This window comes from Talpa europaea (genome assembly GCF_964194135.1).
Source record: "Talpa europaea genome assembly, chromosome: 4".
Classification (NCBI taxonomy): domain Eukaryota; kingdom Metazoa; phylum Chordata; class Mammalia; order Eulipotyphla; family Talpidae; genus Talpa; species Talpa europaea.
In genome coordinates this window covers 147,296,061-147,323,802 of record NC_140070.1, presented here as the reverse complement: position 1 = coordinate 147,323,802, position 27,742 = coordinate 147,296,061, and the positions used below count along the sequence as shown (strand labels likewise).

At 66.3% G+C, this 27,742-nt stretch overlaps 1 protein-coding gene across 4 annotated transcripts in view; it reads right to left on the bottom strand.

The window, feature by feature from the left end:
• Nucleotides 1-212: 212 nt before the first annotated feature.
• DIP2A (disco interacting protein 2 homolog A) overlaps nucleotides 213-27,742 on the bottom strand; it is a gene marked incomplete at both ends in the record, with an annotated part of 46,036 nt that continues 18,506 nt past the window's right edge. The window contains 33 exons of one of the 4 annotated variants that reach the window (XM_084232530.1): nucleotides 213-465; nucleotides 1,147-1,270; nucleotides 1,617-1,791; nucleotides 2,717-2,791; nucleotides 4,076-4,133; nucleotides 4,509-4,570; nucleotides 4,986-5,015; nucleotides 5,540-5,710; nucleotides 5,913-6,081; nucleotides 6,642-6,772; nucleotides 7,128-7,237; nucleotides 7,939-8,050; nucleotides 8,125-8,246; nucleotides 8,815-8,938; nucleotides 9,989-10,069; nucleotides 10,599-10,708; nucleotides 11,130-11,331; nucleotides 11,794-11,908; nucleotides 12,589-12,716; nucleotides 13,218-13,298; nucleotides 13,597-13,733; nucleotides 14,421-14,560; nucleotides 15,104-15,218; nucleotides 15,529-15,648; nucleotides 16,112-16,205; nucleotides 16,377-16,441; nucleotides 17,086-17,188; nucleotides 17,437-17,546; nucleotides 17,952-18,075; nucleotides 18,984-19,094; nucleotides 22,352-22,443; nucleotides 24,808-25,005; nucleotides 25,676-25,795. In XM_084232530.1, coding sequence (XP_084088656.1) covers nucleotides 213-465; nucleotides 1,147-1,270; nucleotides 1,617-1,791; nucleotides 2,717-2,791; nucleotides 4,076-4,133; nucleotides 4,509-4,570; nucleotides 4,986-5,015; nucleotides 5,540-5,710; nucleotides 5,913-6,081; nucleotides 6,642-6,772; nucleotides 7,128-7,237; nucleotides 7,939-8,050; nucleotides 8,125-8,246; nucleotides 8,815-8,938; nucleotides 9,989-10,069; nucleotides 10,599-10,708; nucleotides 11,130-11,331; nucleotides 11,794-11,908; nucleotides 12,589-12,716; nucleotides 13,218-13,298; nucleotides 13,597-13,733; nucleotides 14,421-14,560; nucleotides 15,104-15,218; nucleotides 15,529-15,648; nucleotides 16,112-16,205; nucleotides 16,377-16,441; nucleotides 17,086-17,188; nucleotides 17,437-17,546; nucleotides 17,952-18,075; nucleotides 18,984-19,094; nucleotides 22,352-22,443; nucleotides 24,808-25,005; nucleotides 25,676-25,795 — 3,962 coding nt within the window. Of the gene's footprint in view, nucleotides 466-1,146; nucleotides 1,271-1,616; nucleotides 1,792-2,716; nucleotides 2,792-4,075; nucleotides 4,134-4,508; nucleotides 4,571-4,985; nucleotides 5,016-5,539; nucleotides 5,711-5,912; nucleotides 6,082-6,641; nucleotides 6,773-7,127; nucleotides 7,238-7,938; nucleotides 8,051-8,124; nucleotides 8,247-8,814; nucleotides 8,939-9,988; nucleotides 10,070-10,598; nucleotides 10,709-11,129; nucleotides 11,332-11,793; nucleotides 11,909-12,584; nucleotides 12,717-13,217; nucleotides 13,299-13,596; nucleotides 13,734-14,420; nucleotides 14,561-15,103; nucleotides 15,219-15,528; nucleotides 15,649-16,111; nucleotides 16,206-16,376; nucleotides 16,442-17,085; nucleotides 17,189-17,436; nucleotides 17,547-17,951; nucleotides 18,076-18,983; nucleotides 19,095-22,351; nucleotides 22,444-24,807; nucleotides 25,006-25,675; nucleotides 25,860-27,742 lie in introns of those variants that run through there. The other 3 variants (XM_084232531.1, XM_084232532.1, XM_084232533.1) reach the window with 3 other exon arrangements.

Genomic DNA, 27,742 nt, shown 5'->3' with positions numbered 1-27,742 from the left:
GCTCCTCTGCCAGGCTGGCTGCCCTGTTGCGCCCACGTGTGGGCACCTTGTTCTCCCAGCGTAAATTCTCTGTGAGTTTGTTGTTGGATGTGGGAATAAATAACTATTCTTTAAACCCAAAACTAAATTTAGCCTAAAAATGTGCAAACTTGCAATACAGCAGAGAGCAGCCGCCCGCACCCCTGCCCCGCAGGGTCTCGGAGCCCGGGCGCTCACATGTTGTAGGCCACATAGATGGGGTCCAGCTGGTCGGCCAGGAAGCCGTCGCGCAGGTGCATGCGCTGCTTCTCGCCCCGGGAGTTGATGGGGATGACGCCGGGGTCCACGATGACCACCACGCCCACCACCAGGTGGTGCTCCTCCAGCACGGCGCTCGTCACCAGCGCCACCAGGTCCAAGGCGTCCTGCTCCAGCCCGTCCAGCTCCACCACCACCACCAGCAGGTTGGTCCACGTGAACACGGCGCTGCGGGCACAAGCGACAGGCGGCCGGCGCGGATGGGCGGGAGCGGCATGGACACCCTGCCCACCCCACGCGCCCGCGGGCGCCCCGTCCGCCCTCCGCTGCACGGTGGAGCTCCTGGGGGAGGCGGGGCGGGACCCCTGGGGGCGGGGCGGGGCTCCTGGGGAGGGGGCGGGGCTCCCGGGAGGGGCGGGGCTCCTGGGGAGGCAGGGGCGGGGCTCTTGGGGAGGCGGGACCGGGGCTCCTGGGGAGAGGGGGCGGGGCTCCTGGGGAGGGGCGGGGCTCCTGGGGAGAGGGGGCGGGGCTCCTGGGGAGGGGCGGGGCGGGGCTCTTGGGGAGGCGGGACCGGGGCTCCTGGGGAGAGGGGGCGGGGCTCCTGGGGAGGGGCAGGGCTCCTGGGAGGGGCGGGGCTCTGGGAGGGGCGGGGCTCCTGGGAGGGGTAAGACTCCTGGGGGCGGGGCTCCGGGGAGAGAGGTGGGGCTCCTGGGGAGAGGGGCGGGGCTCCTGGGAGGGGTGGGGCTCCTGGGAGGGGCGGGGGCTCCTGGGGAGGGGCGGGGCTCCTGGGAGGGGCGGGGCTCTGGGAGGGGACTCTGGGAGGGGCGGGGCTCCAGGGAGAGAGGTGGGGCTCCTGGGGCGGGGGCGGGGCTCCTGGGGCGGCGGGCGCGGGGCAGGACCCGCCCTCACCACTCGGCGATGCTCCTGTGCGCGCGCGTCACGGACGCCTCGATGTCCACGGGGTGGTACCGCATGCCCCGCAGCTCCAGCGTCTCGTCCAGGGCCCCCACGACGTACAGGGCGTCGTGCCGCTCTGCGGGCGCACCCGCTCAGCGCGCTCGCCGCGCCCCGCCCCAGGCGCCGCGCCCGCGTCACTCGGCTCCCCCGGGGCAGCGGCGCCCACGCGCGGCCGCGCCTAACTCGGGCTGGGCAACAGCGGCCCTTCGACCCTCCCCCTCCGGCTCCGGCTGCCCAGCGAGGCCGGCTCGGCTGCCGCCTGCGGGGCGGCGAGGGGCGCGGCCGCCCCGTCCAGCAGCGGCCCAGCGGCGACAGAGGCGGCGCTCCCGGGAGGAACGCCGGGCATGGCCTGTCCCCGCCCCACGGCAGGGCTGCAGGGCTGGAGGGCAGGGCCCCGCACGGGCAGGGCCCGCGGCCCTCACCTCCACTGGCGTCCGTGAGCTCTGTTCTTCGCAGGAAGCCCAGGTAGCCAGTCCTCGCCCAAACGGTCTGGGTGTCCCCAAAACTCAGCCGGGCGCTGAAGTGGTCGGCATGGAGCGCTTCCTCCCCGTAGACAGTATAGTAGCCGGTGGCGTTGTGGGGGCTGCTCACCCAGATCTGGGGGCGTGAGGACCAGCCGTGAGCCCAGCGGGGAACCCACAGCCAGAAGACGCCCCAGGGCGGGGAGGGGAACAGGCGCTCCCTGGGCTGAGGCCGTGACCTGGTCCACACCAGCCAAGAACCAGGGTCCTGTCTCCCACAGGATGCCCTTCTCCTCCTCCGAAAGGAACCTGGGGGTTCCACGTGGGTCAGAGAGAGCCATGTCCTGACCTCACACACTGGCTGAGTCAGGCTCAAGGCCCTGCCAAAGCAGGGCGGCGCTGCCCGTCCCCTCTGCCACACATGACGCCAAACAGACTGCCCCCCCCAGGCCCCACCAGACCAGCTGCAGCACTGAGAGGGAATGGGGTGGCCTGACGAGAGCCCTCGCAGCCATGTCAGGGGCCCACTGGTCCAGCAGACTGGTCCAGGGCCTGTGGCACCTGCTCTCTGCTAAGTGAGGGCCCACAGGGAGGCGCAGGTGGCTCTGCACATCCTGAGCCCAGTCTGCGGGGCCAGAAGCCAGAGCACAGACCTCATGGTCCTCCTGCACCTGGCAGTGGGCGGTGCCCAGAGCACGAAGCTGCCCTCACCAGAGGGCCAAGCAGAGCGTGCAGACCTCCATGTCAGAGACCCGAGAAGTTCCAGATGCACCTGCACAGTGGGGCCAACCCCACCCAGCAGGAGCAGCGGCGCAGGGCAGTGGGGTGTGCAGGCAGGCACTCTGCTGCTGCTATCCCTCCCAGGGCCTGACTCTGAGGCTCCCTGGCTTGTGGGGCAGCCGGGGATGGCTCATCCTAGGAACCCTGAAATCCTGCCCAGCAACACAGGGTCCAGGAGCACAACTGGGCCAGGAGAACGAGCCAAAGAGCTCTGATTGCTCCCAAACACAAGCGTGTCCGTGTCTATGCAGAAAGTCGGGGGGCGGGGGTTTGGGGCTCACCTCTCCCAGGTGGGAGTCACCAAGGGGCCCCTTGGTCTCAGTGTGGGCAATGATGACCTTCACCCCAGGAAGGATCTGCAAGAGAGAAGGGAAGAGGCCTGAGCAGCTTGTGGAGACACCCCCGGGGGACCAGGCAGGGGCCTGCTGCCCCTCAGACACCCATAGAAGCAAAAAGTAACAGGACAAGCTGAGTCTTAGGTGGGATTAGCCGTTCCAGAGAACGGATTCCTGGTGTCCAGAGGGCCCATGTGAGCCCTGCAAGGAGGGTGAGGCCCACAGGCCACCCGCGGCTGCTCCGGCCACCTGGGGACTGTCCAGTGCAGTCCCCCCAGCGCCCCAGTTATGGCAGGAACCTGACCTGCAGAAGTCCCTCCCACCCACCAGTGCCTCCATCCAGCCACCCCCTCACCCTCGGTGCCACTCAGGTGGACGGGGCACCAGTGCCCAGCGGGAGCCACGAGAGCATTTCAGGGAGGGCCCGGAGACCCACACTGGACCGGGTCAGACCAGCTGGCTGCTGGGGCTGGGCCCCCTTTCTGCCCCATCCCCACGTGTAAACTTGGGGATCCGGGACCTGCAGGCTGGCGAGAGGAGGCTCCAGCCCCATCAGCACCAGGCCCCGCCCGCTGCCCAATGGGACCACCTTTCTTCCAGGTCTGCTCTGGCCTCCCTGTGTGGCCCTGAGCACAAGCCAGCCAGGCTGGTCACCATCAGAGGAGATGGCAGCCAGCACACAGAGGCGGAGACCCCGCGGTGGACACGGGCTCTGCCCAGGGAGGGCGGGGTAGAGGGGGGCAGCAGCCTCCTGCCCCTCCCAGCTCCCTCCGGACCCCAGCTCTGACCTCTGCCCCCTGCACCTTCCACCAGAGCCCAGGCTGCCGCTGGGGAGGCCCCAGCCACCCCACAGCCCCGCTGATGCCCGAGGCCCACTGTGCCATGTGTGTGTGGGGGCACAGCTGGGTGACCCCAGGCACCAGGCGAAACCCCAGGCCCTCCCGGTCAGGGTGGGGTGGGGGTGGGGGTGGGGGATGGGCAGGCCCATTCCTGCCTCTGGTCAGCACAGGCCTCCTCCCTTGGCCCCACCTCGCAGCAGGAGAGATGTGAGGCCAAGACTAGCCCTGAGGCAGCCGGACTGGCCCTCGGGAACCCTGTCAAGCCCCACCCTCCGGGCAGTACCACCCCCACCCCCCCTCACAGGTGCGGCTTTTGCCCGGAGGCCCCGGGGCCTCGCCCAGGACCGCGTGGGCAATGTCTCCACCCCTCTCCGGGGGCCGAGTGCAGAGGCCACGTGAAGACTCTGCCCAGGCTGGCCGCCGCGGCCGGGGCAGGCACAGGACGGGGTGTGCACCCCACTTCTACCTTTCCAGACTCCGTCAACGGCAGGCTATGCGGGGAGCCCCGTTCCACCAGGCGCACCCTGAAAATTAACGAGGGGAAACTTCTGCATAAGACCCAACACAGCCACCCCCAGCGCGGCTCCGCAAGGACACGAGACACAGGCGCCGCCGAGCATGGCCCGCCCCAGTCCCGCCCGAGCGCGCAGGCGGAGCCAGAGGGAGGCCCGCTCCGGCCGCTTGGCAGCCCGGCCTCGGCGCTCCTGCGCTGGGCCGCCGCGAGTGGACGTCCCCGGGCGCCCCGCGTCCTGCGCCCCGCGTCCTCCGCCCCGCGAGGAGCGCTGGGATGGGCTCTCACCGCCGCGGGCCCGCGGGAGCAGCGAGGACGAGGCTCCCCACCCTGCTGACGTCCCCCGCCCGCTCCGGGCGCTCCGAGGGGCGCGGCGGCCGGGCCGTACCTGTCGTGCCGCAGGGCCCGCGTGTCCACGTAGACGGTCGTGGGGTCCGGGCCGGCCGTGCCCTGGGGAGAGCAGCGGACGCCTGGTGTCCAGGCAGCACCGGCTGGGCAGCAGCTGCCCGTGGCGGCCCCCTCCCCCCGGCCGGCAGGCGGAACCCCAGCCCCTCTCCGCGTCCCGCCCGCCCTCTCCGCCTCGGGCTGCGGCGCGGCCCGGGCCTGGCCTCTCCGCCCAGCCCTGGTGACGCCGACCCCCACTCGCGGCCGAAGTAGCCCGTCTCCTGGGTGACCGGAAGGCTCGGCCTCGCCCTGAGGCCCCGAGCCTGCACCTAGTGCCGCGGCCCGGGCCAGGCCAGCCTCGCCGCCCGGCAGGTCCACCCGCGTGCCGGAGCCCTGGCCAGACGCCTCGGCCGGGGCGGCCACGCAGCACGAGGCGGCCGCCGTTGGGGCGCCTGCGCCCCGCCCGAGGCCAGGGTCGTACCTGCTCAGCCAGCTTTCCCAGCCTGTTGGGCTGACGGGCAAGGAGGCCAGCAGAGCGGGGGACAGCGGGGGACAGCGGGAGACACAAACAGAGAGCGACGGCGTGAGGGGCGCAGCCTCGCCTGCCACAGCACCCCGCGAGGCCGCGTCGCGGGAGGGAGCCGGACTGGGCCGGGCCGCGGGCACCCGGCGGGCAGCGCCTTCTTCACGCAGCCGTGGGCCCATGCCAGGAAGGGGCGTCCGGGGGCCAGAGTGGCGGCGGAGCCCTGTCCTGCTTCCGCCAGGCCTTTCCCTCTGCGTGGCGCCTGCGGGGGCGAGGCCGGACGAGGCTGGGGCGCGGAGCCGCCGGGGAAAGCAGGTCACGGCCACCGCTGGGCCGAGCGCCCCGCCCAGGAAAGCACCTCGACGTCTGGCCACAAACGGCCAGTCCAGACGGACGCGCCCACGTCCGACACAGCACGGGCCGGGCAGCGAGGACACGCGCGCTTGCCCTTGCTCTGAAGCACAAGGGTCGCCGTCGCACAACGGACCCTCCCGGCCGTCGGGCGGCCTCACCTGCAGGCAGATGGCCACATTGACCCTGCACCCGAAGGTGGTGCTGACCGCGCGGGCAGGCAGGCCCAGGTCCTTGAAGAGCTTGGAGAAGGACTGTGTCAGCGCGATGCGGGGCCGCTCCTCCGCCACCACCATGCAGGTGCGCACGCAGGACAGGTTCACCCCCTTCGTCTACAGGCGGGGGACAGCCTGAGCCCAGGCCCGGGGCGACCCACACCGCCCTGGCCCGGCCACCCAGGGAGCCCCACGCCTGCCCCCAGGCAACCCCCCCAGGCCGTCTTCTCCCACTGCAAGTAACGTGGCACCCAGTGCCCCGGCCCAGGAGAGACCGCCAGTGGTGCCTGCAGGGCATTGGCCCGGAGCCCACGCTTACCCTGAGGACGCCAGTCTGCGTGCCCAGGCCCCTGGTGCAGGCCTCCATCACCGAGTAGGAGCAGAAGGTGACGCGGGCCTTGTACTGACTGACAGCCGACAGCCACAGGGCCACATTGCTCTCCAGCTCCAGCGGGGGCACCAGCACCGACTGGTGCCCTGAGTAGACGCTGTGGGGACAACAGCTCAGCCCAGCGGGTCCGCGGTCACCCCAGCCGGGCAAGGCACCATCTGCCTGCACGATCTGGGCCCCACCTGAAGGCAGAGGCCCGGGTCTCCTGGGACCCAGCGCTGGGGACCCGGGGTCTACTCTGAAAGCTCTGCTGTATTCTGGGCCACAGCTGTGCAGGCCCCAAGTGTTCGTGCTCCCCGAGTGCAGTGCCGCTCTGCCACCCTCACCCCCAGAGACCTACCCTGGGCCCTCAGCCACAGCCTCAGAAACATGCCCTAACAGTGAAAATCTAAAACCTAGAGAAGCAGCACCCCAGCAAGTGGGCCAACAGGGTGCCGGTGCACACTACCTGTACTCACCTGCGTATTCACCTGCATACTCATCTATATGCCCTACCTGCACTCACCTGTACACTCACCTCTGTACAGTACCTGCACTTATCTATACACCTTTCTTGCACACTCACCTGCATATCCTACCTGTCCTCACTTGTACACTCATCTGTGCACGCACCTCTACACCCTACCTGCGCTCACCTGAGTCCTCTGCCTCTCTCACCTGCACAGACACCACAGGGCGAAGCCAAGGCCACAGTAGGGGTCGAGGCAGATGGCGATCTGTCTGGAGGGATACAGCTCACACTGCAGCTTGATGGAGCGGCATAAGGCACTCGTGGCAGCATGCGACATCTGGGGGGAGTGCAGGACATCTGGGGGGGTGCGGGACATCTTGGGGGGCGCGGGATGTCTGGGGGTGTGTGGAAGGCCGCTCGGTGGTGAGAAGGGAGGAGAAGACACCAGCCGTCCAAGGCCACACAGATTTACCCCTTCAGCACAGCTGAGTGACACCCAACACTGCACACGGGGCACCCCGCCAAGGCTCAGGGGCAGGGGCTGCAGACCCCGGAGAGCAGCTGGCTGCTCGTAAGTGCTGCCACCAGGCCAGACATAGCCTGATGCCTCAAGGGTGATGTCCCGGCCCACTCAACTGGGCTGCTGTGCTCAGCCTGAGCCCTGGACTCCAGTGGGTGTGGGCAAGTCTCACCTTCACCCCCGCGAGTATCCCCGTGGTGGACACGCTGAAGTCCAGGTATGCAAGCACATCTGGTGTCGGGGGCCTGAAGACACCGGCCACCTTCTTCTTGGGGAGGTCATCTGTGCATGGGGAGAGACGCGTGTCCCTGGGGAGGGTGCAGCAACGGCGCCTTGGCCGCCACCTCCTTCAGCCTCCAAGGACGCTGAGCGCCGGGGAGAGGCCACCACCTGGGCCACCCTGCCCAGCAAGGTCGAGGGGCTGGCGAGGCTGCAGAGCCAGGACCGAGCATCACTGACCCGCAGGCGCCTGCTCTGTGGCCTCCTCCTGCCCTCGAAGACCCACACGGGGCAGCTATGACCAAATGGGTACTTGGTGAGGTGGGAAGGGCTGGCCCACTGGGCAGTGACCAGGAAGACAGTGGGACTGTGGGCCCCACCCGGTGTCCCCAACCAGCTCCCTGCAGTGGGAATGGCAGGCGGCCCTGAGCTCCCTCAGAAGGTGCCAGGGGTGAAAAAAAAAAAAAAAAAAAGGGCCCAGGAGTGAGGGCGGAAGCTCACAGGCGTGCGCCCCGAACCACCAGCAGAGCCCACGGGGGGGCCAGGCCAGGGACACTGGTGGGGAGGGCAGCAGAGGCCGGCACGAGCCCAGGCCCAGCCCTCGCCACCCAGGGTTGGCCAGTGACAGGACGAGGGATGTGAGTGTGCGTCTGTAGCCACAGGGGCCAGGAGGCAACCTGGGCACACCCTGCACAGGGCTCTGCTTCCCACCAGCACGGCACCCTTTCCATTGGGGCCAGCACGCTCTGCTGCACGGCACCCACCTGTGTCCAAGATGGTCGGCCAGGTCCGGACGTCCACAGCAGCGGCAGCCTCCTTGGACCTGAGCAGCCGCATGATGGCCTGCGTGGTGAGGACGCAGGCGGCCTGGCTGACCTGCAGGGCACAGGGTTGAGGCGCTGGAGGCGGGGGCTCCCCAGGACCTCCCACGCAGCCCAATGCCCACACACCTCCACGATCATCTTGACAGTAGGCAGCGTGGTAGCAAGATTCTGGGGGTGAGGGGGGCGCACAGTGACGGGCACGCAACCGCAGTACAGGCAGCCGTAGAAGGCGGCGATGAGGTCCACGCCTGCACACAAGAGGCCCAGGTCAGCTGGCGCGCGCCCGCGAGGAAGACACACAGGGACCGGGCGCAGGCAAAAGGGGAGTTACCATGGCAGTCTTGGACCTGCCGCCTCACCCCCGTGCAGCCCCCATGCCGGCAACCCCCTCCTGCAGCCTCGGGGGCAGGGATCCACCAGCGGAGGAAGCCTTGGCCTCTCCCTCTACCCCCCAGGAGTGCGCAGCTGGGCCTGGGGCACTGCAGAGGCCGAAGTCTGTGCCCACATGGTGGCTGCTCTGCTGTCACTGACTTCTGCCGGGTGCACCCATGGAGGGAGTCCCCGCTCCCTCGAGGCGCAGGGAGGCAGGCATGCAGGGCCCAGGGGTATGTGCACCCCACTGGGTGCTGACGGCCAGAAACACGGGTGCAAAGGGTCAGAGTGTGAAGGTCAGGGTGTAAAACGTCAGAGGTGCAAGGATCAGGCTGTAAGAGGTCAGGGTGTGGAGGTCCGGGTCTACCCTGTGTGGCTGGCTGTGGCCACACGCAGGCACTGGCCCCGTGAGGAGCAGCGATCTCTTGTGCTGCACGTACTCACCTGGGGGGTACACCAAGGCCACGTGGTCCCCGATGCTCAGCCTCGCCTTCTCTGTTAGAGCAGCGGCCACCCTCTCTGCCCTCTTGTGCAGCTGAACACAGGTGGCGGTGCTAGTGACAGTGCCCTGGCGGCCATCAGAGGGTCAGCATGGAGTGGCCACCAGGCACACACAACCCGTCCCTGCCCCTCAAAACACAGAGCTCAGGCCCCGGGCAGCTGAGACACTGGCAGCCACTGCCCTAGGCCAGTCAGAGACCAGGGGGAACAGGAGCACGTTGGCCTTTTGGCAAAATACTTCAAAGTGACGTAAGGAGCAATACGCCAACAAGTCTTCCTGAGACCGAGGCCACCACGCTGCACGCCCGCCCCACCCCACCTCGTCCAGACACGCAAGTCCATGCCAGGAAGCCCCAGCTGCCTAGCGGCCCCAGCCTCAGGCTGCAGCCCACCCCCTGCAAAGGCTCCTGCCCTGGGGGCTGCTGCAGTGTCCCTGCTGGGCCACGTGGCCTGAGCCAGCTCCCTGCCTGTGCCCCCCAGGCCGGCCCTGCAGCCCCTGCGTCCCTCCTGCGCTCCCAAGGGTGAGTGAGCCGTCTGGGGGCTGCACAACTGGACCAGACTCCTCGCTGGCCGCCCCACACCCACCCGACAGCCGGACCTGCTGTCCCGGGACACCGCCCGGCCCGGCGCCGCCGCCTCCCAGGTGGAAGGTGCGCCCAGGACCTAAAGAGGGTCCTAAAAGCAGACGACCCGCAAGGCAGCGAGGCTGGGGAAGGGCTCTGAGCAAAAGCCTGCAAGGATTTGGAATAGGGGAGCCTCTCCAGCACCCCAACCTTTGAGGACCGCCCACCAGCAGCTGCTGGGGGACTGTGGGGGCGGGCAGGGCGGGGCCCGAGAGCCCGGAGGGGGCGGGGCCGGGCAGGCTGGGGGCGGAGCCGGAGGGGCCGGGGCGGAGGGACAGGCGGAGGGGGGTGGGGCCGGGGGAGCGGGACGGGGGTGAGGCCGGAGGCAGGGGGCGGGGCCGGAGGGGCGGGGCCGGAGGGGCGGGGCCTGGCGGGCGGGGGCGGGGCCGGGGCCAGAGGGGGCGGGCCGGGCCAAGGGGCGGCAGGGTGGGGGGGGCGGCGCCGGAGGGCGGGGCCGGGGGGGCGGCGCCCTCCCCCACCCCCGCGGGCCTCACCTTGGCGTTGAGCAGCAGGAACAGCGGGTGGTCGGGCGTGGCGTGCGCGCGCCACTGCAGCACGTCGGGCAGGAACAGGAACTGCGCGGAGAGGGGCGTCGGCGCGCGGCGGGGCCCGGCCCCCCTCCCGGCGCCCCCCCCTGCCCTGCTCCCGGCCCCCCTCCCGGCGCCCCCCGCCCCCCCTCCCGGCCCCCCCTCCCGGCGCCCCCCCCGCCCCCCCTCCCGGCGCCCCCCCGCCCCCCTCCCGGCCCTCCCCGCCCCCCTCCCGCCCCCCCTCCCGGCGCCCCCCCCGCCCCCCCTCCCGGCGCCCCCCCGCCCCCCTCCCGGCCCCCCCTCCCGGCGCCCCCCCCGCCCCCCCTCCCGGCGCCCCCCCGCCCCCCTCCCGGCCCTCCCCGCCCCCCTCCCGCCCCCCCTCCCGGCGCCCCCCCCGCCCCCCCTCCCGGCGCCCCCCCGCCCCCCTCCCGGCCCCCCCTCCCGGCGCCCCCCCCGCCCCCCTTCCCGGCCCCCCCGCCCCCCCTCCCGGCCCTCCCCGCCCCCCTCCCGCCCCCCCTCCCGGCGCCCCCCCCGCCCCCCCTCCCGGCGCCCCCCCGCCCCCCTCCCGGCGCCTCACCTTGCGCGCCTGGTCGCTGTCCTCCAGGTGCGCCAGCTCCCGGCCCGCGGCCTGCGCGATCCTCCGGCCCGCGACCAGGTTCCCCACGACCATGGAGGCGGGCCCGACCTCTGGAAAGGGGCGCCGTGAGGCTGCAGCCCCGGGGAGACCCGGCGGCCGGGCCGGGCCGGGCCGGGGCGTCTCTGGCGGGAAGGGCGCCCCGCCCGGCTCAGCTCTCCACGCGCTTCACCGCCCTCCACGCCAGGGAAACCGGCCCTTCCGGGCGCGCCTGGACCCCGGGGGGCCGTGGGGTAGGACCCCTGCCGCGGGGGCGGCCACGGCCCGAGCCGGCCGCGGGTCACCAACCTGGGGGTCACCGGCCCAGGGGTTCAGCGACTCCGGAGCCACGGGGCCAGCCGACCCCCAGGTCAGCTGCGGGCAGGTGGAGCCGCTGGGCAGCAAAGTAGGGCCACCCTCCCCGCTCAGGGACCCACCTCGGGGGCCCCGGGGCGCCGGCCTGAGGGGGACAGACGTGCTGTGCCGCAAGCTGACCTGGCTGCTTCTGGCGCGGCTTGGGCAGGTTGGTGACGCAGGCGTGAGGGCACATGAGCACGCTGCAGGGGTGCAGCAGGCCCTCCAGGAAGCGCTGCTTGGTCTCAGAGACATGGATGCCGCCAAGCGGCGCCTTGGGCAAGGTGTTGGCCGGAACCAGGGCCAGGCAGTACACGCCCACCTGGTGGATGCTGTCCACGGCCTGGGCGGGGGAGCGAGGGCAGGCGCTGAGCCTCAGGGCCCAGGGGGCCGGCGTGGCATCACAGGGTGGGATGGGGCGCGGGCAGCTGGCAGGGCAGGCAGGACACAGGTGTGTGGCGCCGTGGGGTGGGGTGGGGTGGGGCGCTGCGGGCACGGAGGGGCTGCTGAGTGAGCTGTAGGCGCCTGTGCCACCCTCCATGTGGGGTGTGTCTGAAACGCTCCCGACACAACCTGGGAGTCACGCATGGGGGCGCGAGTTGGAACCCAGGCCCATGCTGCACCGTGAGGCGCCCACTCGACCCGAGGGGCCGGCACGGGGGCTCTGGCACCTGCGGCCTCCCAGGTGTGAGCAGACACAAGGGCTGTGGCAGCCACAGGAGGAGCCTGGAGGAGGAGGGGGTGCCCAGCCGCCAGGGCAGTGGGGATGGAGCGGGCAGGCGCTACACGCCGGCCCAGGGCCCACCTGCAGCACGCGGCTCATCCACTGGAAGCTGTCCTCCTCCGAGGCGTCCGGGCGCTGCTCGGCCACCACCACGATCCGGTCGTCGTGAAGCACCGTCACGGAGAACACGGCGATCCTGGGGGGCAGGGCGCATGACCACCTGGCGGCTGGGGCCACCCTGCTCCCAGCCCAGCTTAGACTCACTGAGGCACAGGGGTCCACACCGGCAAAGCCCCGGCACGCGTCTTAAGAGGACACTTTTAAGGCCGAGCGGAGCGCGTGCTTCGCAAAAGTCACATCTGGAGTCCCGAGGGCTAGCCTGGGCGCCCTGAAGTCCGCACAGCCCCACCTGCCTGACAGGCAACGGCCCCCACGGGCAGGTATCCATCCACACCCTCCTGTCCACACTGGGGCTGGTGAGGCTTTTCCCTGTGGGGGAGGAGCTTCCTGGCGTGGACCTTTCTCCATGGCCCTACAGCCTAGTGTGGACATGCCCTCCCTGGCCCTCCCTCTGGCGGGCACAGACTGCCCTCAACCTCCCATGTGGCGGCTCCGCCCACACCTGCCCTTGGGACGCCCCACCCCCACCCCCGTTATTTAAACTGTTTCTTTGCTCCTGGGGAAGTGCCGGCCGGTGGCCACCCACCAGTTTGCTCCCCGGGTCGACGCTGCTCTCTGCTCAGACCACGGTCTGGCCCTGACACCTCCTGTCCCGCTGCCCGCCACTCCCCTGGGGGGCACCCAGGCCTCCGCTAGCCTAGCTGTGGCAGAGCAGGCTCTGGGCCCTGCAGTGCCGGCATGGGGAGAGGGCATCACCTGCCTCTGTAGACAAACTTCATGGGCTCCACGGCCAGCGCAGTGGCCACAACATCGTCTGCATTGTGTCTGCGGACGCCAACCACCATCAGCCCGTCCAGCTTGCCCACGACAAAGACCAGGTGGTCCTGAAGGCAAGGACGGCAGTTAGGGAGCCCAAGCGGGCCCTGTGGTCAGGCTCCCATGCTGCCGGCACACCCCGAACACGCGCTGACCCTCTGAGCTCGGGCAGGGCAGCTGTGGACGAGGGGTCCTACAACCAGCAGCGGGTGTGGCGTGAGGGGGCACCCAGAGCATGGTCAGCAGAGCTGGGGCACAGCCGGGAGCAGGGCCTGTGCAGCCATGTGCACGGCCCCCAGACTGAGGGGCGCTCTGGGCAGGCTCTCGTCACAGCCGTCCTGCTGGACGGGGCTCCGGGTGCCCAAGGCGCTGGTGACCCGCCCTCCTTTGAGAGTGACTGCCCAACACCCAGGCACTGCCCAACACCCCCGGAAGCCGGGAAGGGCCCCTGAGAACTCAGTCCCAAGTGGCGGGACGGAAGGAGCCCCACACCTGCCACTACATGGAACTCAGAACAAGCTGGGACTGCGCCCCACGCCCGCAGCCCACACACCCACGGGGCTACTCACAGGCCCCACGAAGCCCAGCAGCCCGGTCCTGGTGAAAGGCCTCTCGGAGACAGGTGTGCCCTCTGCCGTGACCGGGACAGTCTGCAGCAGGGCAACAGTCAGGCCACAGCCCACGAAGCAGCACCCCCAGCCAGCAGGGCCCAGCGGGTACTACCCGCCCAGCGCAGCTGCAGAGGGCAGGCGCTGAGACGCTGTGAGCCCTAGGAGAGGCCACTGGTGCTGCCCACTGACTGGCCTCCGGCTCGGACCCTCAGGCCCTGCCTGTGCCGTGTGCACTGAGGGGCACCCTCGGGGGACCAGCCTGACCATCGCAGCACCAGCCCCTGGTCCGCGCCCGCCTCGCGGGGGAGTCCAGGCTGCAGGGGCCAGTCGCACCCACCTCAAAGATGGTCCTCGTGATGCCGAGCAGCCCGTAGTAGGCCGAACCGGTGCCGCTGGAGTCCACGCAGATCTCCCCAACTTCGTCTGTTTTGCAGAGGAGCGGGGCCCCATCCACCTTCACGACGCACACGCGGGCTGGAACGGGAGGCCGCAGTCGTGAGCGGAGGGTGCAGTTCCTGGGCCCCTCCACCAAGACGTGCCCCGCCACACCCGCGCCCCGCTGGCGCTCCGCCCCGCCCCCTGTGCCCCTGCAGGAGGCCCATACACACCCTCTGGCTACTGCACACTGGGGTCTGGTGGGCTCTGGGCAGCCCCACCCCAGCTGACGGAACCCCACTTCCTGCCCTCCTGAGTGTGGCTGGGCGGGCCCTGGCCGGGTGCTCCTGCCACCACCCCACCTGCCCAGCCAGGTCCCCAGAGCCCCTCCACAGGGGCCAGTGGTGGGACCGCAGCCCTCAGGGTGGCTGAGTGACCTGCCCAGCCCAAGGAGGCCCCTGCCGCTGACCATGGCCACCTTCTCGTCTCCAACGTGGGACATGCTCAGCAGAGAGAAGGCCGGGCCCCGAGCTGCAGAGGGACCTGCGGATGTGCCCGGCCGGCGATCGCTCCCCGCACCCTCCAGGGCACGGGTTCATTGAGGAGCCCTCAAGACTGTGCGGCACCTCAGCTCTGCCCTGTCCCATGCACAAGTGCAGGCCCCCTAGCCCGTGCACTATCCCTCCCCCGAAGGCCCCGCCTCCCAGCCCCCCAAGGATCACCAAACACACCCCCTAGGGCAGCCTGGTGTGTGACCCCGGGGCCCACTGTCCGGGGCACCCTCACCTGCAGGCATCACCTGCCCCACGTCCTGGACAGTGAGGACAGACAGCTTCTCCTCCGTGTCGACTCTGATGACACCATAGCTGAGCCCGTTCATCGACAGGACAGCTTTCCTCGGGGGAGGGCCTCCCAGCTCAGGCGGCCTGGAGAAGAACCCAGGCGTGGGCCGCAGCACTGGCCACAGGCAGCAGCAGCTCCAGTCAGCCATGGCCTTGGCCCCAGCACCACACTCGGGGGCTCCCTCATCTGGGCCTCTGACCACAGAGCAGGGGGCCAAGGGGCTGCCAGCTAGAGTAGAGGCCCCGTTGGGGCCGTGGGCAGCCAGGAGCACAGAAGGCACTTGAGGACGTTGCACCCTGAGCTGGGGGCCGCACTGGAGGGGAGGTCCCAGATGGCCGACCAGTCATGTCTGCTCGACGGGGCCCAGCCCAGCTCCTGACCACCCAGCATGCGCTGCAGCCCAGGACGCGACCTCCGGCTTGAAGCTGGCACAGTGGACGCCGTGGGTGGCTGCAGTGCAACCCAGGTGCCAGTGTTTCTCCAACAGCACCTTGGGCCAAACCCGGCATGGCAGGGCGAGAGGCACGCGGGGGGCAGGGCCAGGCGGCTGTCACACAAAGGGTGGGGTATCTCCCATGCGCGCAGGCCAGGCAGGGGCACTCCCGCGGTGCGGTGGGCAGGCGTACCTGCGGATGGCGACCGTCAGCGCCTCTGGGGAGCTGGCGCAGGGACAGATGACCTCCGGCCTCAGCCCCCTGGCCTGAAAGACGTTGAGGAATGCATCGCAGGAGGAGATGGACCCTGGCGAACGGGCATGAGTGGTGACGGAGCTGCAGGGCTCGGCACTAGGCGGCCACGTCCCTCTGCGATGCCAGGCCCTCAGCATGGGCCAGCGCTCGCGGGTGGAGCTGTGGCCAGGAAACACACACGTGCCAGCAAACAAGACGCTGGAAACTTTGCCCAAAGCTCAGCCCAGAGCCACACGAGCCTCCAGCCCAAGACCGAGGGGCCTGAGTCCACCTCCCGCCAGGCCCAGGGCAGCTGCAGGCAGGCAGGAACGGCGTCCAGTGGTGGTCCCTGCGGCCTCAAGCAAAGGCCAGGGCAGACTCACAAGGGTTGGCGCCGTCGGCCACGATCAGCAGGCGCAGCGAGCTGAGGCTGACGTCCCGCTGGCCCCGCTGCGCCAGGAGAGACCAGTGCATGTCACGGGACTTCACCAGGGCCACCTGGGCTGCAGGGAACACAGGCACCTGTGTCTCAGGCACGGCCACATGGGCGTAGTCTGTGCAGCTACTGACCCCAGGGGCCCAGGCTCAGGCGCTGAGCCTGAGTCCCCGGCAGCTCCTCTGCCCCGCTCGGCCCTTCGCCTCAGGCTGTGATTCCCTGAGCCGCGAGCCCATGCCGACCAGAGCCGGGGCTGGCCAGTGGGCAGCACCTGCCATGTCCCTGGCCAGGCCAGTTTCCCGCCATGAAGCAGGACCTTGAGGGAGCTCCCTGAGGGCTGAGCTGCACACAGCCATCCCTGCACACAGGAAGCACAAAGGGGCCCCGCACCACAGGCCGGGCCCCGGGGCCTGACCAGCAAACCTGGCCATCCAGGGCTCCCGGCCCACACCCGCAGTGGGCGTGCAGCTATCACGCTTCTCTCAACAACTGACAGCTGACCCGGGGAGGGGTGAGTGTGGGGGGGTTACCTTTATGAGAGGACACTTTCTGGATCCAGGAGAGGGGGTTCACCTTCATCAGTGCATATGGGATGCTGATCACGTGCATCCTGTTCATAACGCTCTGGAAAGGGACAGGCTGAGTGGGGGCGCCCAGGGGGACAGGCCAGCCCCGGGGGCAGAGGAGGGCGGGGGAGGAGCCATAGGGGACAGACCAGCCACAAGGTAGAGGCAAGGGTGGGGGGTGGGTGCCGTGTGGGGGCAAAGCGTAGTGCCTCCTGGCGTGGACACTCACTGTCAGCACCCCATGCCACAGGCCAGCCTCCCTTTTGAAATCCAGCACGTTGGTTAACGTTTCAGCTGAAAGTGGACAAAGATGGTTAAACAGCATGACCCCTTCGTGACCCACTCTCACAGGTGCCCACGCGGCTGCGCTGGCACCGCAGCCCCGGAGCATGAGCACCGTCCCCCGCCCCCCCACGTCCCCGCAATCCATGCCTGGTCTGGGAAACCAATCGAGGCGTGCAACAGCGCGGTCCACATGCCGCTCTGGCGCAGAGCCGGGCGAGGGGCTGCGAGCAGGGGAGGGGCCCAGTGAGCACTGACTGAGTGCCCCTCACCCCATTATCAGAATCACCTAATTCTGACAGACAACCAAGGAAGGAGCCTGACAGGCCTAAGTTTTGAAACTATTAAAATCTAAATCCCTTTTTCTTCTCTTGCTTTTAGGTGCCCAGATTTAGGTATCTCAAACCAGCGTTCAGTTCAGTTCCTGTTTTGCTCAACTCTAGCAGCACAATGCAAGAAAATCACTGGGGCTGCTCAGCAGTGCCCTCAACTCGTCCCGCTGTGTGCGGGCACCGCCTCCTGGCTCCCGGCCAGACCCACAGCACTGGCCAGGGGGACGGCGGAGCCAAGGGACACATGCCTGTGATGAGCGCAGGCCCGGCCACCGCCGGACTCGGGCAGAGCCTGGAGGGCCCCCAGGGCACCCCATACCTCACCTTCTGAGTAGCCGCAGGCCTGGGTGAGCGCCCGGCACTGTGCGAGCAGGGAGCGGTGGGACACGGTCACACCCACCGTGCTGCCATCCTTGCTGGTCTTGTACTGCATGATTTTGGTAGGAGGCTTCATTACACGGCGCTCCTGGAGGCCACACGGACAGACAGGCCACCGCCCAACCCCTTGGGCCACCCCCGGCCTCAGCCCCCATCCCAGGGGGCCTGACTCCAGAGAAGACACCTGCAGAAGCAGGTGCTTGCGCGGCCTCACAGCCGCCCAGCCCAGGGACCATGAGGGGAGGCTGAGGGCCCCAGCGGAGCCGGGACACAACCCGCCCCCCAGCCTGCACCCACCTCGATGTAGGCCACCCCGGGCCCTGCCTCCGGGGTCAGCAGGTGCCAGTCCTTGGGGGGCTTGGCCAGATGCTTCCCATCGGTCACCAGCCAGGCAAGGGGGGGCCATCCTGCAGGGGCATAGGAGGGGGATCACAGCGGGGGCCTCACCCCACACCCCACACAGGGCCCAGCTCCGCGTGCCCAGAATCGCAAGTTGGTCTCACTTTACTTCTGTTGACTGGTCTCTAACTTGGCAGGTGCCTCTGCTGGTGACAGTGAGAAGGGAGAGCCCCAAGGCCTCAAACCAGCATCCAGCACCACCCCTTCCCAGCCTCGCCCCGCCCCTGCCCCACCACCACCTGACACCTGGCCCCACCCACCCTGGACCCAGCCCTGGCACATGACCCTGCCACGCCTGGCCACATCCCACCCAGCCCTGCCCACAACCCCCACACATGGCCCCACCTGGCCCCACACCCAGCTCCCACCAGGCTCGTCTCCCCCTCCTTTGCCCCTCTCCCTGCTCCGCCCACCTTTGAAAGTGGCCACTTCTCCAGTCTGTGCCTTGGGCAGGCCCTTCTGACATGCATCTGTGGTCAGGGCCAAGGTGACCCCGCAGCTGCCGAGTAGAAAGCCCACCTGCTGGCTGCCTGCGTCCTGAGGAGACAGGCAGGCAGGGGTGAGGCCGGGAGGGGTAAGGCCCAAAGGGAAACTTCCCTGCTCCCTGCTGAGAGCCCCCCCAGGCCACCCTCCTGCGGCACCTGCTCCATAAGAAGAGAACCGAGTAGCTGCTTCTGCATTGTAAAGGACAGACCTCAGTGACCGGAGAGTCTGGACTAACAGAGGTTTTCTCACCAACAACATTTAGTGGCATTTTAACCCAAATTCAGCAGCAGGGAAGCCCCAGCTCAAGCTGTGGCTGAGACGCATGGCCAGTGTGCAGGGCCAGCCAGCCAGCGCCAGCCCCTCATGAACACTCCTAATGTCCAGTCTCCCAGGGCTGGTGTGTCCGTCTCACTCCGCCCTGGTGATTCCAGTGTCCAAGCGTCTGCTCGCCTATTGCCCTTTTGCAAAACGTGGGTGTGGTCAGCACACCCCACTCAAGCCGAGGACCCTGGGCAGGGCCTGCACCCTCCTGGCACAAGGCGAGCCAACCCGAGGCTTCACGGTGACCAGACCACCGACATGACCTGGCATGCAGCGGCAGCCCAGACACACGAGTCCCCACCAAGCCAGGCCTCAGTGGCAAAGCCACTGAGATGTGGACAGGATGAGTGTCTCGTACATCAGCCATTGCTGAGGAGTCAGCAGACGCGGTGCCCCGAGCAGAAGCGGTGCCAACAGCACATGATTTTGAGGAAATGTTTAACATCTTGTCAGATCCCAACTGTTCACTGGGGGAGCAGAGCTGACTGTCCTGCTGGGGAACCCTGGAGCACACCCCCCACCCCCAGGTGGGACAGGAGTGGAGGCTGAGCAGCTGCAGCCCTGCCCAGCTGCTCCGGCCACAGCCAGCACATGGCCCTGCAGTGAGACAGCAGCTGGGGACAGGCAGTTGGGCTCACCTTCCTGGTCAGGGGCACTTCTATGGGCACGGGAACCAGCTCCGCCAGGAGACAGCCGTAGAAGGCGACCATGAAGGCAGCGGGGTCGCTGTTGGGGAACACCAGCGCCACCTGCAATAGCACAGAGGTGGGCAAGGGGCTCCCGGCGGCCCCTGCAGATGGGCCTGCAGTTCTTCCTGCTGACTCTGGGAATGGAACTGGGGGTCGACCCTCAGGCCTCCGTTGCCTCACTCTGCACTCGACTTAAATGTCCCTCAGGGAAGGCGGGCATGGGCAGCTGGCCAGCCCATATGGTCCCGGCCCCGAGGCGGCCCACTCCCCACTGCAGCGGCCACTCACTGCCACCGGTCAAGTTACATTGTCCCATTTTCACATTTAGCAAAAAAAATTCTTAGACAATTTGAAATGACAACAGTACTGAGGAGAATACGCATCTGCCCACTCTCCAAGGCAACCACTTTTAAAATACCTTAGAGCTCACGCTGGCGATTCACTCTCACACTTATAAACATGTGTGCTGTCATCTGAGAGTGCTCGGGTGGTGATGTTATTCCCCACTACTGTGGATGCGCGCCCCCCACCCAGCACCCCTGCCTTCATTCCTGCTACGACCAAGCGGCCAGACGCTTGGGAACATTGGGGGGCGGGTTTGGGAGCCCCAGGCACTGACCAGTGCCAGGACCCACAGCACCGCGGCCCTGCAGTGTTGGAGAGGACAGCCGGGCAGGTCTTGGAAGCACAAAGCACAAAGTCACTCGGGTCCTTCGTGCCAAGGGGAAACTTAAAACGGTTTATTCTGTGTTGGGCACTGGGTTTCTAACAAGCTGTCTGCTCAGAAGGGTGAAATTCTCTTTGGAACCTCACTGGGGTTAGAGTGTGCCCAGAACTGTGGCCTGGAGCCTGGAGACTAGAAACCTGGCAGAGAAGACAGGCCCCCGCAGGATTTGCTAGTAAGCGCCGCGGGAGAAGCCACGGAGGACGGCCAGGAGGACGGGGCTGCCTCCCCTCTGGGAATTGGCCCCACGGACCAGCACTGGGCTCTTGGTGGGTCAAGAAAGTGTCTGGAGGGCCTCCCCGGTGGCGCAGCGGTTGAGCGCTGGGTTGCGAAGCTGCCCGCAGCCTCTGCAGCGCCGGTTCGATCCCCGGCTGCTCCCCGGCCACTGGAGGAGGGTCCCACATGGCACTCAGACCCCTCCTGCCGCCCGCTGCTCCCCTCAGCAGTGTACTTCGGTCCTTCTGCCTGCTCTGCTCCCAGCTCTGGCTCTGGTGAATTCTCTCACCCTCCCGCGCTTCTGACTGTGCCCAGTGCATGTATAAACAAAAAACAAAAACAAACAAACAAATAAATAAATAAAAAAAGCATGCCTCTATTAAAAAAAAAAAAAAAAAAAAAAAAAGAAAGTGTCTGGAGTCTCTGTCCTGCTAAGATATTTTTCCAAGAAAAATGAATCAGTGATTGTTAGCTCCATTTTAAAGCACTCAGGGGTCCTTGGAGCGTCTTCCTTGAGCAAGTCAGAGACCCCACGCCTGCGCAGGGACGCCAGACTTTCCATCCTCGCCACCTGTTCTGCTCTGGGTGCCTGTGCTGGCCGGTCTGTCCTCAAAGCCCAGCCAGGTTTCCCAAATGCCACCAGTCAGGCGAGTGGCCCTCCTGCACGCCCCGGGAGGGTCTGGGGAGCTGGCCCTCTGCAGCGCCCCACTCACTCGGGGAACTTCCCCAAAACCAGAGCAGCAAGTCCGCGTTCCGAGCCCGCATGTCTGGGCACGGCCACCCCATCTCCCGCTCAAGGCCCTGCTCCGGACGGCCCCGCGGCGCCCAGCTGCCGAGAGCCAGGCGTCCCAGCAGCCGCCCACTCCCAGGCCCTGGCCCCGGCCGGCATCTTCTTCAGCTCCAGCCGCAGTGACCATCGCCGGCTGTTGAAACACCCGCCCTTCCCCTTCCTCCTTTCTTCTATCCTGGGGGGGGTCCCTCTGTCTTGGGGGTTCTGTTCCCAGGACCCGCCGCCTGAGCAGCGGGAGCGGCAGGGGCCGTGGCTCTCGCACCCCGGCCCCGCCACAGTCAGGGTGGCAGCTGCTGCTCTCAGCGCTTTTATGTCACGGTGTAGTTCCGGGATCGTGGGGTGGACCAATCAGGCGCGAGCTATGAGCTGATTGGTGCCCAATGGTCCAATCAGAGCTTTGTTACCAGGACCCGCCGCCTACCGCCAGGCGGTGTGGCAGTTGCGCCTCTGCGCCCTTTCGTGTCCAGCGCACTTCCTGGATCATGCAGTGGACCAATCAGGCGCTGTGGGCTGATGGGCAAATGGTCCAATCAGCCACAGGATTGGAAAATGGGCCAATCAGAGGTGTGGGCGGGGCTCCCTGAGCGAGGATATAAGCCGGGCTTGGTTGCTTTGAGAGAGACGACGCCAGGCCCCAGAGGCGACGAGGACGACGAGAACACACCGAAGAGGCGGACACGGCTGCAGCCTCCGGGTGAAGAAGCAGAAGGGGAGACGCCGGCCTCGGTCCCGTCCCTGGCGGGGCCTGAGGAGCCCGGAGGCCTCGGGCTGGCGCCCCGGGAGCTGCTGCTGCCGGTCGCCGACCCCTCGCAGCCGAGGCGCTGGGTGTGTCCGGCGCCGCCCCCGGGGCCCCGCCTCCCGTCTGTGGGGCGCGGGCGCGGGGGAGCCCCGGACGGCCCTGCCGCGTGGGTTTGTCCCGCCGCAGCCCGGGTCAGGGCTTTTCGGCAGCTCCGTCCCTCCGCCGGCCTCCCGCCCTGTTTCACCCCTGCCCGGGAGAGATGTCTGTCCTGCCCTGGGGGGTCTCCTCCCGTTGCTGGCTGTGTTCCCTGTTCGCGCGTGCGGCCTCCGGGGCCGTGGCGCTGTCAGCGGAGGGAGGAGCGGACAAAGGCACCGCTGTTGGGGGGGAGGGGGTCTCCGTGGCAAGCTGTTGCTTCCCAGCCTGGCCCTCGTGTGCTGGGCCCCTCGCCGCCCCCACACCTGCCCAGAGCCCAGCTGCCCGCAGAGCTCCCGGGCTCACCAGCGCAGCCTGCCCCCCCGCAGCAGGCCGGGACACGAGGCCTGTGCTGAGGAAGGCTTACTTGATTTTGGCCACATAAGCAGCTGCTATGGCCGCTGTCAGCCATGGGGGCAGGGCCCACCAGGCTGCGCAGCGTCTCCTCAGAGCCTCAGCTTCAGAGATTCGGTGCCGCCAGGGTCTGATGTGACATGCCCACAAAGGCAGCATGTATGGAGTCAAAGGGACCGGCAGGGGCAGACTCAGTGGGGGCCGCGCGTAGGGGGCGGTCCGCACCTGTGAGGCCAGCAGGGGGGCGGGGCGGGGGCGGGGAGCAGGGTCTGGGCTGGCCAGGAGTCACATGCGTCACTCACTCTGTCTCCAGGCCTCAGCAGCGGCTCGTTCCTGCCCGTCAGCTTGTTGAGTAGAGTGTACGCCAGCTTTAGGCTCCGGCTCCAAAGTTTTCCTAAAATAAAATACTCGCAGTGAGACTTAAGAACTGGTGATGGACATCTTAATGCAGCGATCAGAACAGCCCACGACACCCCGTGATTCTACTGCTGGAAATACAAGGGGTTTCCAAGGGATAACCTTTACGCACAGTGCTGGAATAGACTACTTTCTCTTGAAAACAACTTATTTTTTTTTTAACAAAAATAAAATGGGATTTCATCACAGAAAATTCAGCGTCGAAACAAGCCACGTGGAAGGAGCTGGAAGGGATGCTCAGTGAAGCAGGAAGGAAAGCGAAAAATACCACGTGGGAACCTAACAAGACATCAGGAAAAAGACGACGGGGGGGGGGTCAGAACAGGGGCAGGAGGAGCACAGGAGACTTGGGGCACGGTTCATGGGCGACGGGCTGCAGTCCCACGCATGGACAGGTGTGGGCAAGGAAGGCCGTGCCAGAGAGCGGGGAGAGGAAGGAAAGTCTCGGGCTACAGAGACAGGAGCTAAGACTCGCCCCGAGCTTCAGGAGGCCGCGCGTTCAGGGAGGTGGGACTTGAGGACACAGGACAGGTGGTGGATCGAGACATCCCAGCTGTGACGTTCTGCTCTGCAACAGAAGAGGCCAGTGGGCCAGAGAAGGACACGGAGCTCAAGATGCCAGGAAGAGAGCCCTGGAGCGGCAGAGGAAAGACACGGGCTGAGGAAGGGCTCTGGGGGCTCGGGCTGGGGCCATTGCAGCTCGGGCAGGACAGGCTTGCCTGTCCTCAGACACAGGGACCCTCACCAGCTGGACTTCGGCAGGAGGGGTACGCTGCGAGAGGACACAGTCCCGATGCAGGCGGGGATCTCCAAGACTGACACCGGTGTGGAGGTGTGGGGGTGGTCTTGGAAGGGGGCACTGCAGACCCCAGGCCGCCCCACAGCCAGCACCACTGGGCATGGGGGCCACGCATAGGAGCGTACAGCTGAGAGGAGCCTGAAGTTGCCCAGGACTGTTCCCACTGGGGAAGGCGGCTCCATCTCAGAGAACCCCGGGGCCAGTCCCTGTGGCGGGTCCAGACATGCAGGGCGGAGGCTGGGTGGCGAGAAACCCAGCCCCGCCTGACAGCGGGCCTGCACCCACGCCTCACGCTCAGCCATGGGGCACCCACCCAAGACACCGCAGGCATAGCACAGCCCGGGCCCCACTGTGCCGGGTGGACAGACAGGCCCAGAGTTTGCCCACACCTGCCCCCGACACAGGGTCACCGCTTGGGACCCGGGTGCATCCACACACAAGCAACCGGTGAGGAGGAGCGCCTCCAGCCTCCTCGCAGAGTGGGGACGAGTCTCCCGCAGTCAGAGGCCTGACGTGCTCAAGGGGGCCCGGGGCTCTGGGTGGAAGATCACAGCTGGGCTGACTGGCCCCAGTGCTGTGCCCACCGACCCCAGGGGGCTTTTGTGGACATTGACAAGCTGCCTCTAAAGTGACTTGGAAACACAAAGAACCAAGCACAGGGCAGGGATCACTCGCGCCCAGACCCCGGGGCGTGCCAAGCCGCAGAGCTCAGGGGTAGACAGCAGAGACGGGCCCTGTCGTATCCACCTGACCCACCCCAAGAGCGTGGGCCAGGCTGGGGCCGCCCATGCACCTGGGCAGCAGGTCACCATCCCCAGTGGCGCTGCGGATGGGGCAGCGTGGGAAGTCAGGCGGCGAGGCCTTCAGAGAAAAGCCTAAAGGACACCTTGGCAACCTGAGCGCCGGCTTCCGAGTCACTGAAGGCGGCAAAATAATGGGGTAAACAGGTTCACTTCAGGCTCCTCGCGCAGAAAGGCTCAGGACAAGGCCGAAGTCCACAGAGAGAAAGGAGATGATCACAAGGCACAGACCTGCCAGAGGATGCGGCTGGGAAGCGCAGAAGGAATCACTGGGCTGGGCAAAGGGCCAGCAAGGGCCTGGAACACTCTCGAGGAGGACATTCAAACGCTCCCAGGCCCAAGAAAAGCACCATGAGCCTCAAGAAGATGCAAACCAGCAAGGCCGGCCTGGGAGAGCGGGCAGCAGGCCCAGGACGCAGAGGGATGCCGGTGAGGAGGCCACTTTGTCTCCAGCAGGCCAACGCCCTGAGTCCGCGCCACAGCGGATGGCCCCCGGCCCTCCCTGGTGCAGGCCAGGGTGGCCTCGGTCCCACGCAGTGCGGGGCTCTGCCCGCCGCTCACAACCCAGATGAGCGGGCGGCCACACCCACCCAGGAAAGCGTCCCAGGAAAGCAGAACCTGAGCCGCAGACGCTAGGCGCATTCACACGGCGCCAAAGCCAGAGAAACGAGACCCAGCAGGCGGGCGGGTGGGCGGCCTGGGGCCCTGAAGCCGATCCGAGCCCAGAGCCCTGTGCACTTGCCGTAGGTGAGGGTGTAGACGGCCTTGCCCGCGGTGTCCAAGGCAGTCAGGCAGGGGGCTTTGGGCTGCGTCGCGCCCCACTGCTGCAAGGCGGCCAGCAACGATGGTGGTCTGGGGGTCCCTTGGACCAGGGGCTCCCCTTCCAGCACCGCCATCTGGCTTCCCTCTGGCTTTGGCTGATTGGGGTCTGGTTGGTGAACTATAAACAAAATCAAAATTTAAAAATCAGCATCTCACGGCGCAGTGCACCTGGTCTGCTTTTAGCATTTATGTTTTACCATTTTGTTTAAAAAACACCGATACAAAGGGTTACAGTAACTTGCTTAGACTTTCTCCGAGAAATGTGGCCGCCCAGTGAGCCGGGCCCAGGGCGGAGGCCGTGGGCAGCAGGTGCTGGAGAAGCAGGCAGCGGCTACCTCGGCAAAGGGGACAGTGAGACCTACCCGACTCCAGGTGCATCTGGGCCCGCAACTCACCTGTCCAGCGGAGAAGCGCTCGCACCATTGAGCTCTGGTCTGAAAGGCGCCCGGTACATGGCGCTGTGGCGGGGGGCGGGGGGGTACTGCCCCCTCCCCACCTGTGGTGCACGCTGGGGGACGGCTAAGGGCAGGGGCCGCACTGCTGTCCCCGCGGCATCGTGCCTTTTTGTATTTCTTGGCAGTTTTCTCTTAAAAGGTAAATCTATATATTCTAAATATGTATTTCATCCATAAACGAGAAGCTAATATTCTGAAAAACTCAGATTTAAAGTTTAAGTAAACATTTAAGCAACATAAGAAATACAGCCTTGTAAGTGTCTCATGAAAACACTGGGCTGTCGGGGCGTCCAGGTCACGCTTCCCCCGCCCACAGCCTCCGAGGTCCCTGACCTTCTAGCAGCTCCTCGGAGTCATCCACGAAGAACTCCTTCAGGGGCGGGCGCTTGGGCCTCTTGAGGGTGTTGAGAAGCTGCTGGATCTTGGAGGACACCCTGCTGCTCACGGGCACGCCTGTGGCGGGAAAAGCGGCTGACAGCAGCGCCCGGGGAGGCCCCACACCTGCTCCTGAGTGTGCCTGCACCCACAAGTACACCCAGCGCAGGCCCAGAAACCCCCGCTCTGGACAGGGCGGCCCAGGGACGCAGGCGGGGGTCGGGGGTCGGGGGGGTCCCACCCCCTGCAGGGGGGCTGTGGTCTTGCTGCTCCCACGCTGGCATCAAGGCCCATGGCCTCTACTGTCCCGTGACCCGCCCTGGAGCCTTCCAGCACACGCACGGCGAGGTCACCCAGACAAGACCCTGAGGCCCGGGCCAGCGCAAAACAAGTCCATTCTTCTCACTGGATGTTTCAGGAATTTTTTTATAAATACATGCTACTTATGTTAAGAGGTAATGAGTTTATCATTATTTAATGAATTAAAAGTATTTTTAAAGCTTTTAACTTCGAATTCGGTGAGAACGAAGAGCTGGAACACACAGCAGCTGTCAGCTCTTTCTGGGGTTCAAAAATCACTAAGAAACCCTGTTCTGCCGGATATAAAATCGGCAAAAAGACAGAAAGCACCTCTCCCCAAACTCCCACGGGGGGGCCTCTGTCCTGAGGGGGGCCCTGCCCTAGGTCCCCGCAAAGCGGCGCTCCCCTTCGGCCTGGTGGTGCTGGGGCCCGGCCACAGGCAGGAGCTCTATCTGCTTCTGATGTCTCTTCAGGCTGCTCTTTCTGATTCTCATTTTTCTAGTAGCCACTGTCGCTGCTGCTGCTGCTTGTTCCTCAGCTCCCACTTCTGCAGTTTTCTTCTCCCCCCACCACTCATCCTACCACGCTGGCTCCTTCTCCCGCCCGGCCCCCAACCTCACTTCCTTTGTGAGTGGCTGGTCAGCCCATCCGCTGTGGGACTGTCCCGTATGTCTCTGGCGAGCTGACTTGCTTTACAATGTGAAACTCCCTACACCTCGTTCTGTCTTGCTCTAAGTGACGCCAATTCACTGACACCCTTGGGTGGGTGCCCCGGTGTGGGGAGCCATGCCCTGGCCCAGGCCTCGGCGGCACCCAGGCTGACCAGTCCTCGCTGGACTGAGCAGTGCTGCAGGCGCTGTGGGCACAGCTGTTGTGTCCACGGCCCACAGTCCACAGCAGAGCCCAGGGGCCGACGGCCATAGGCACCTGCATGTGTAGGTTTCTGAGGTAAATCCAGGTCATTTCCAGAATGGCAACACCGTTCACAATCCACGGGTGCCGGCCCCTCTGCCCTGGCCACAGGACTGTCCTCACGCCTTCCGCCTGCGTTCTCTGTGGGGAGACGGGCTCCGGGAACAGCGGGGCGTGGGCTGTTTTGAAATCCACTCAGCCAGTCTACGCTGCCTTCACTGGCGAGTCAGGCCACAGACTCATTGTCTTTTGAGGGTTATTTTATATTTTTCTTCAAACAAGTGATTATTGATTAAAAATCTTTTACATCATTGTTCATTTTTTATTTCCAGTGCTTGCTTGCTTTTCTCAGGTGTAGTCCCCATAGGATTTCCACCAGCAATTCATCTGTGCACCATCGCCACAGTCCCTTGTGCTCCTGCCGACCCCCCATGCCTCTCCCTCCCCGTCCCCTACAGAATGGTCCCAATTTACAGTTGTCTGTTTCATTTTGTTTTGTTGTTTTAATTATTATTTTTCCCCTGATCCTTTATTTGGTTCCCCTGTATTCCTCCTATAGGTTAAACCATCTGATATTTTTCTTTTTCCTTCTGGCTCATATCACTGAGCATCATCCTTTCTAGCTCCATGTGTTTATCTTTTTGATGGCCGAGTAATATTCCATGGCGTATATAAACCACATCTTCATCCAGTCATCTATTTTTGGGCATTTGGTTGTTTTCAAGTCTTACCTATTGTCAATAGTATTGCTATAAACATAAGGGTGGGGTTTTATTTTTTTAGTTTGTCTTTTTCTTTTTACTTCATGACATC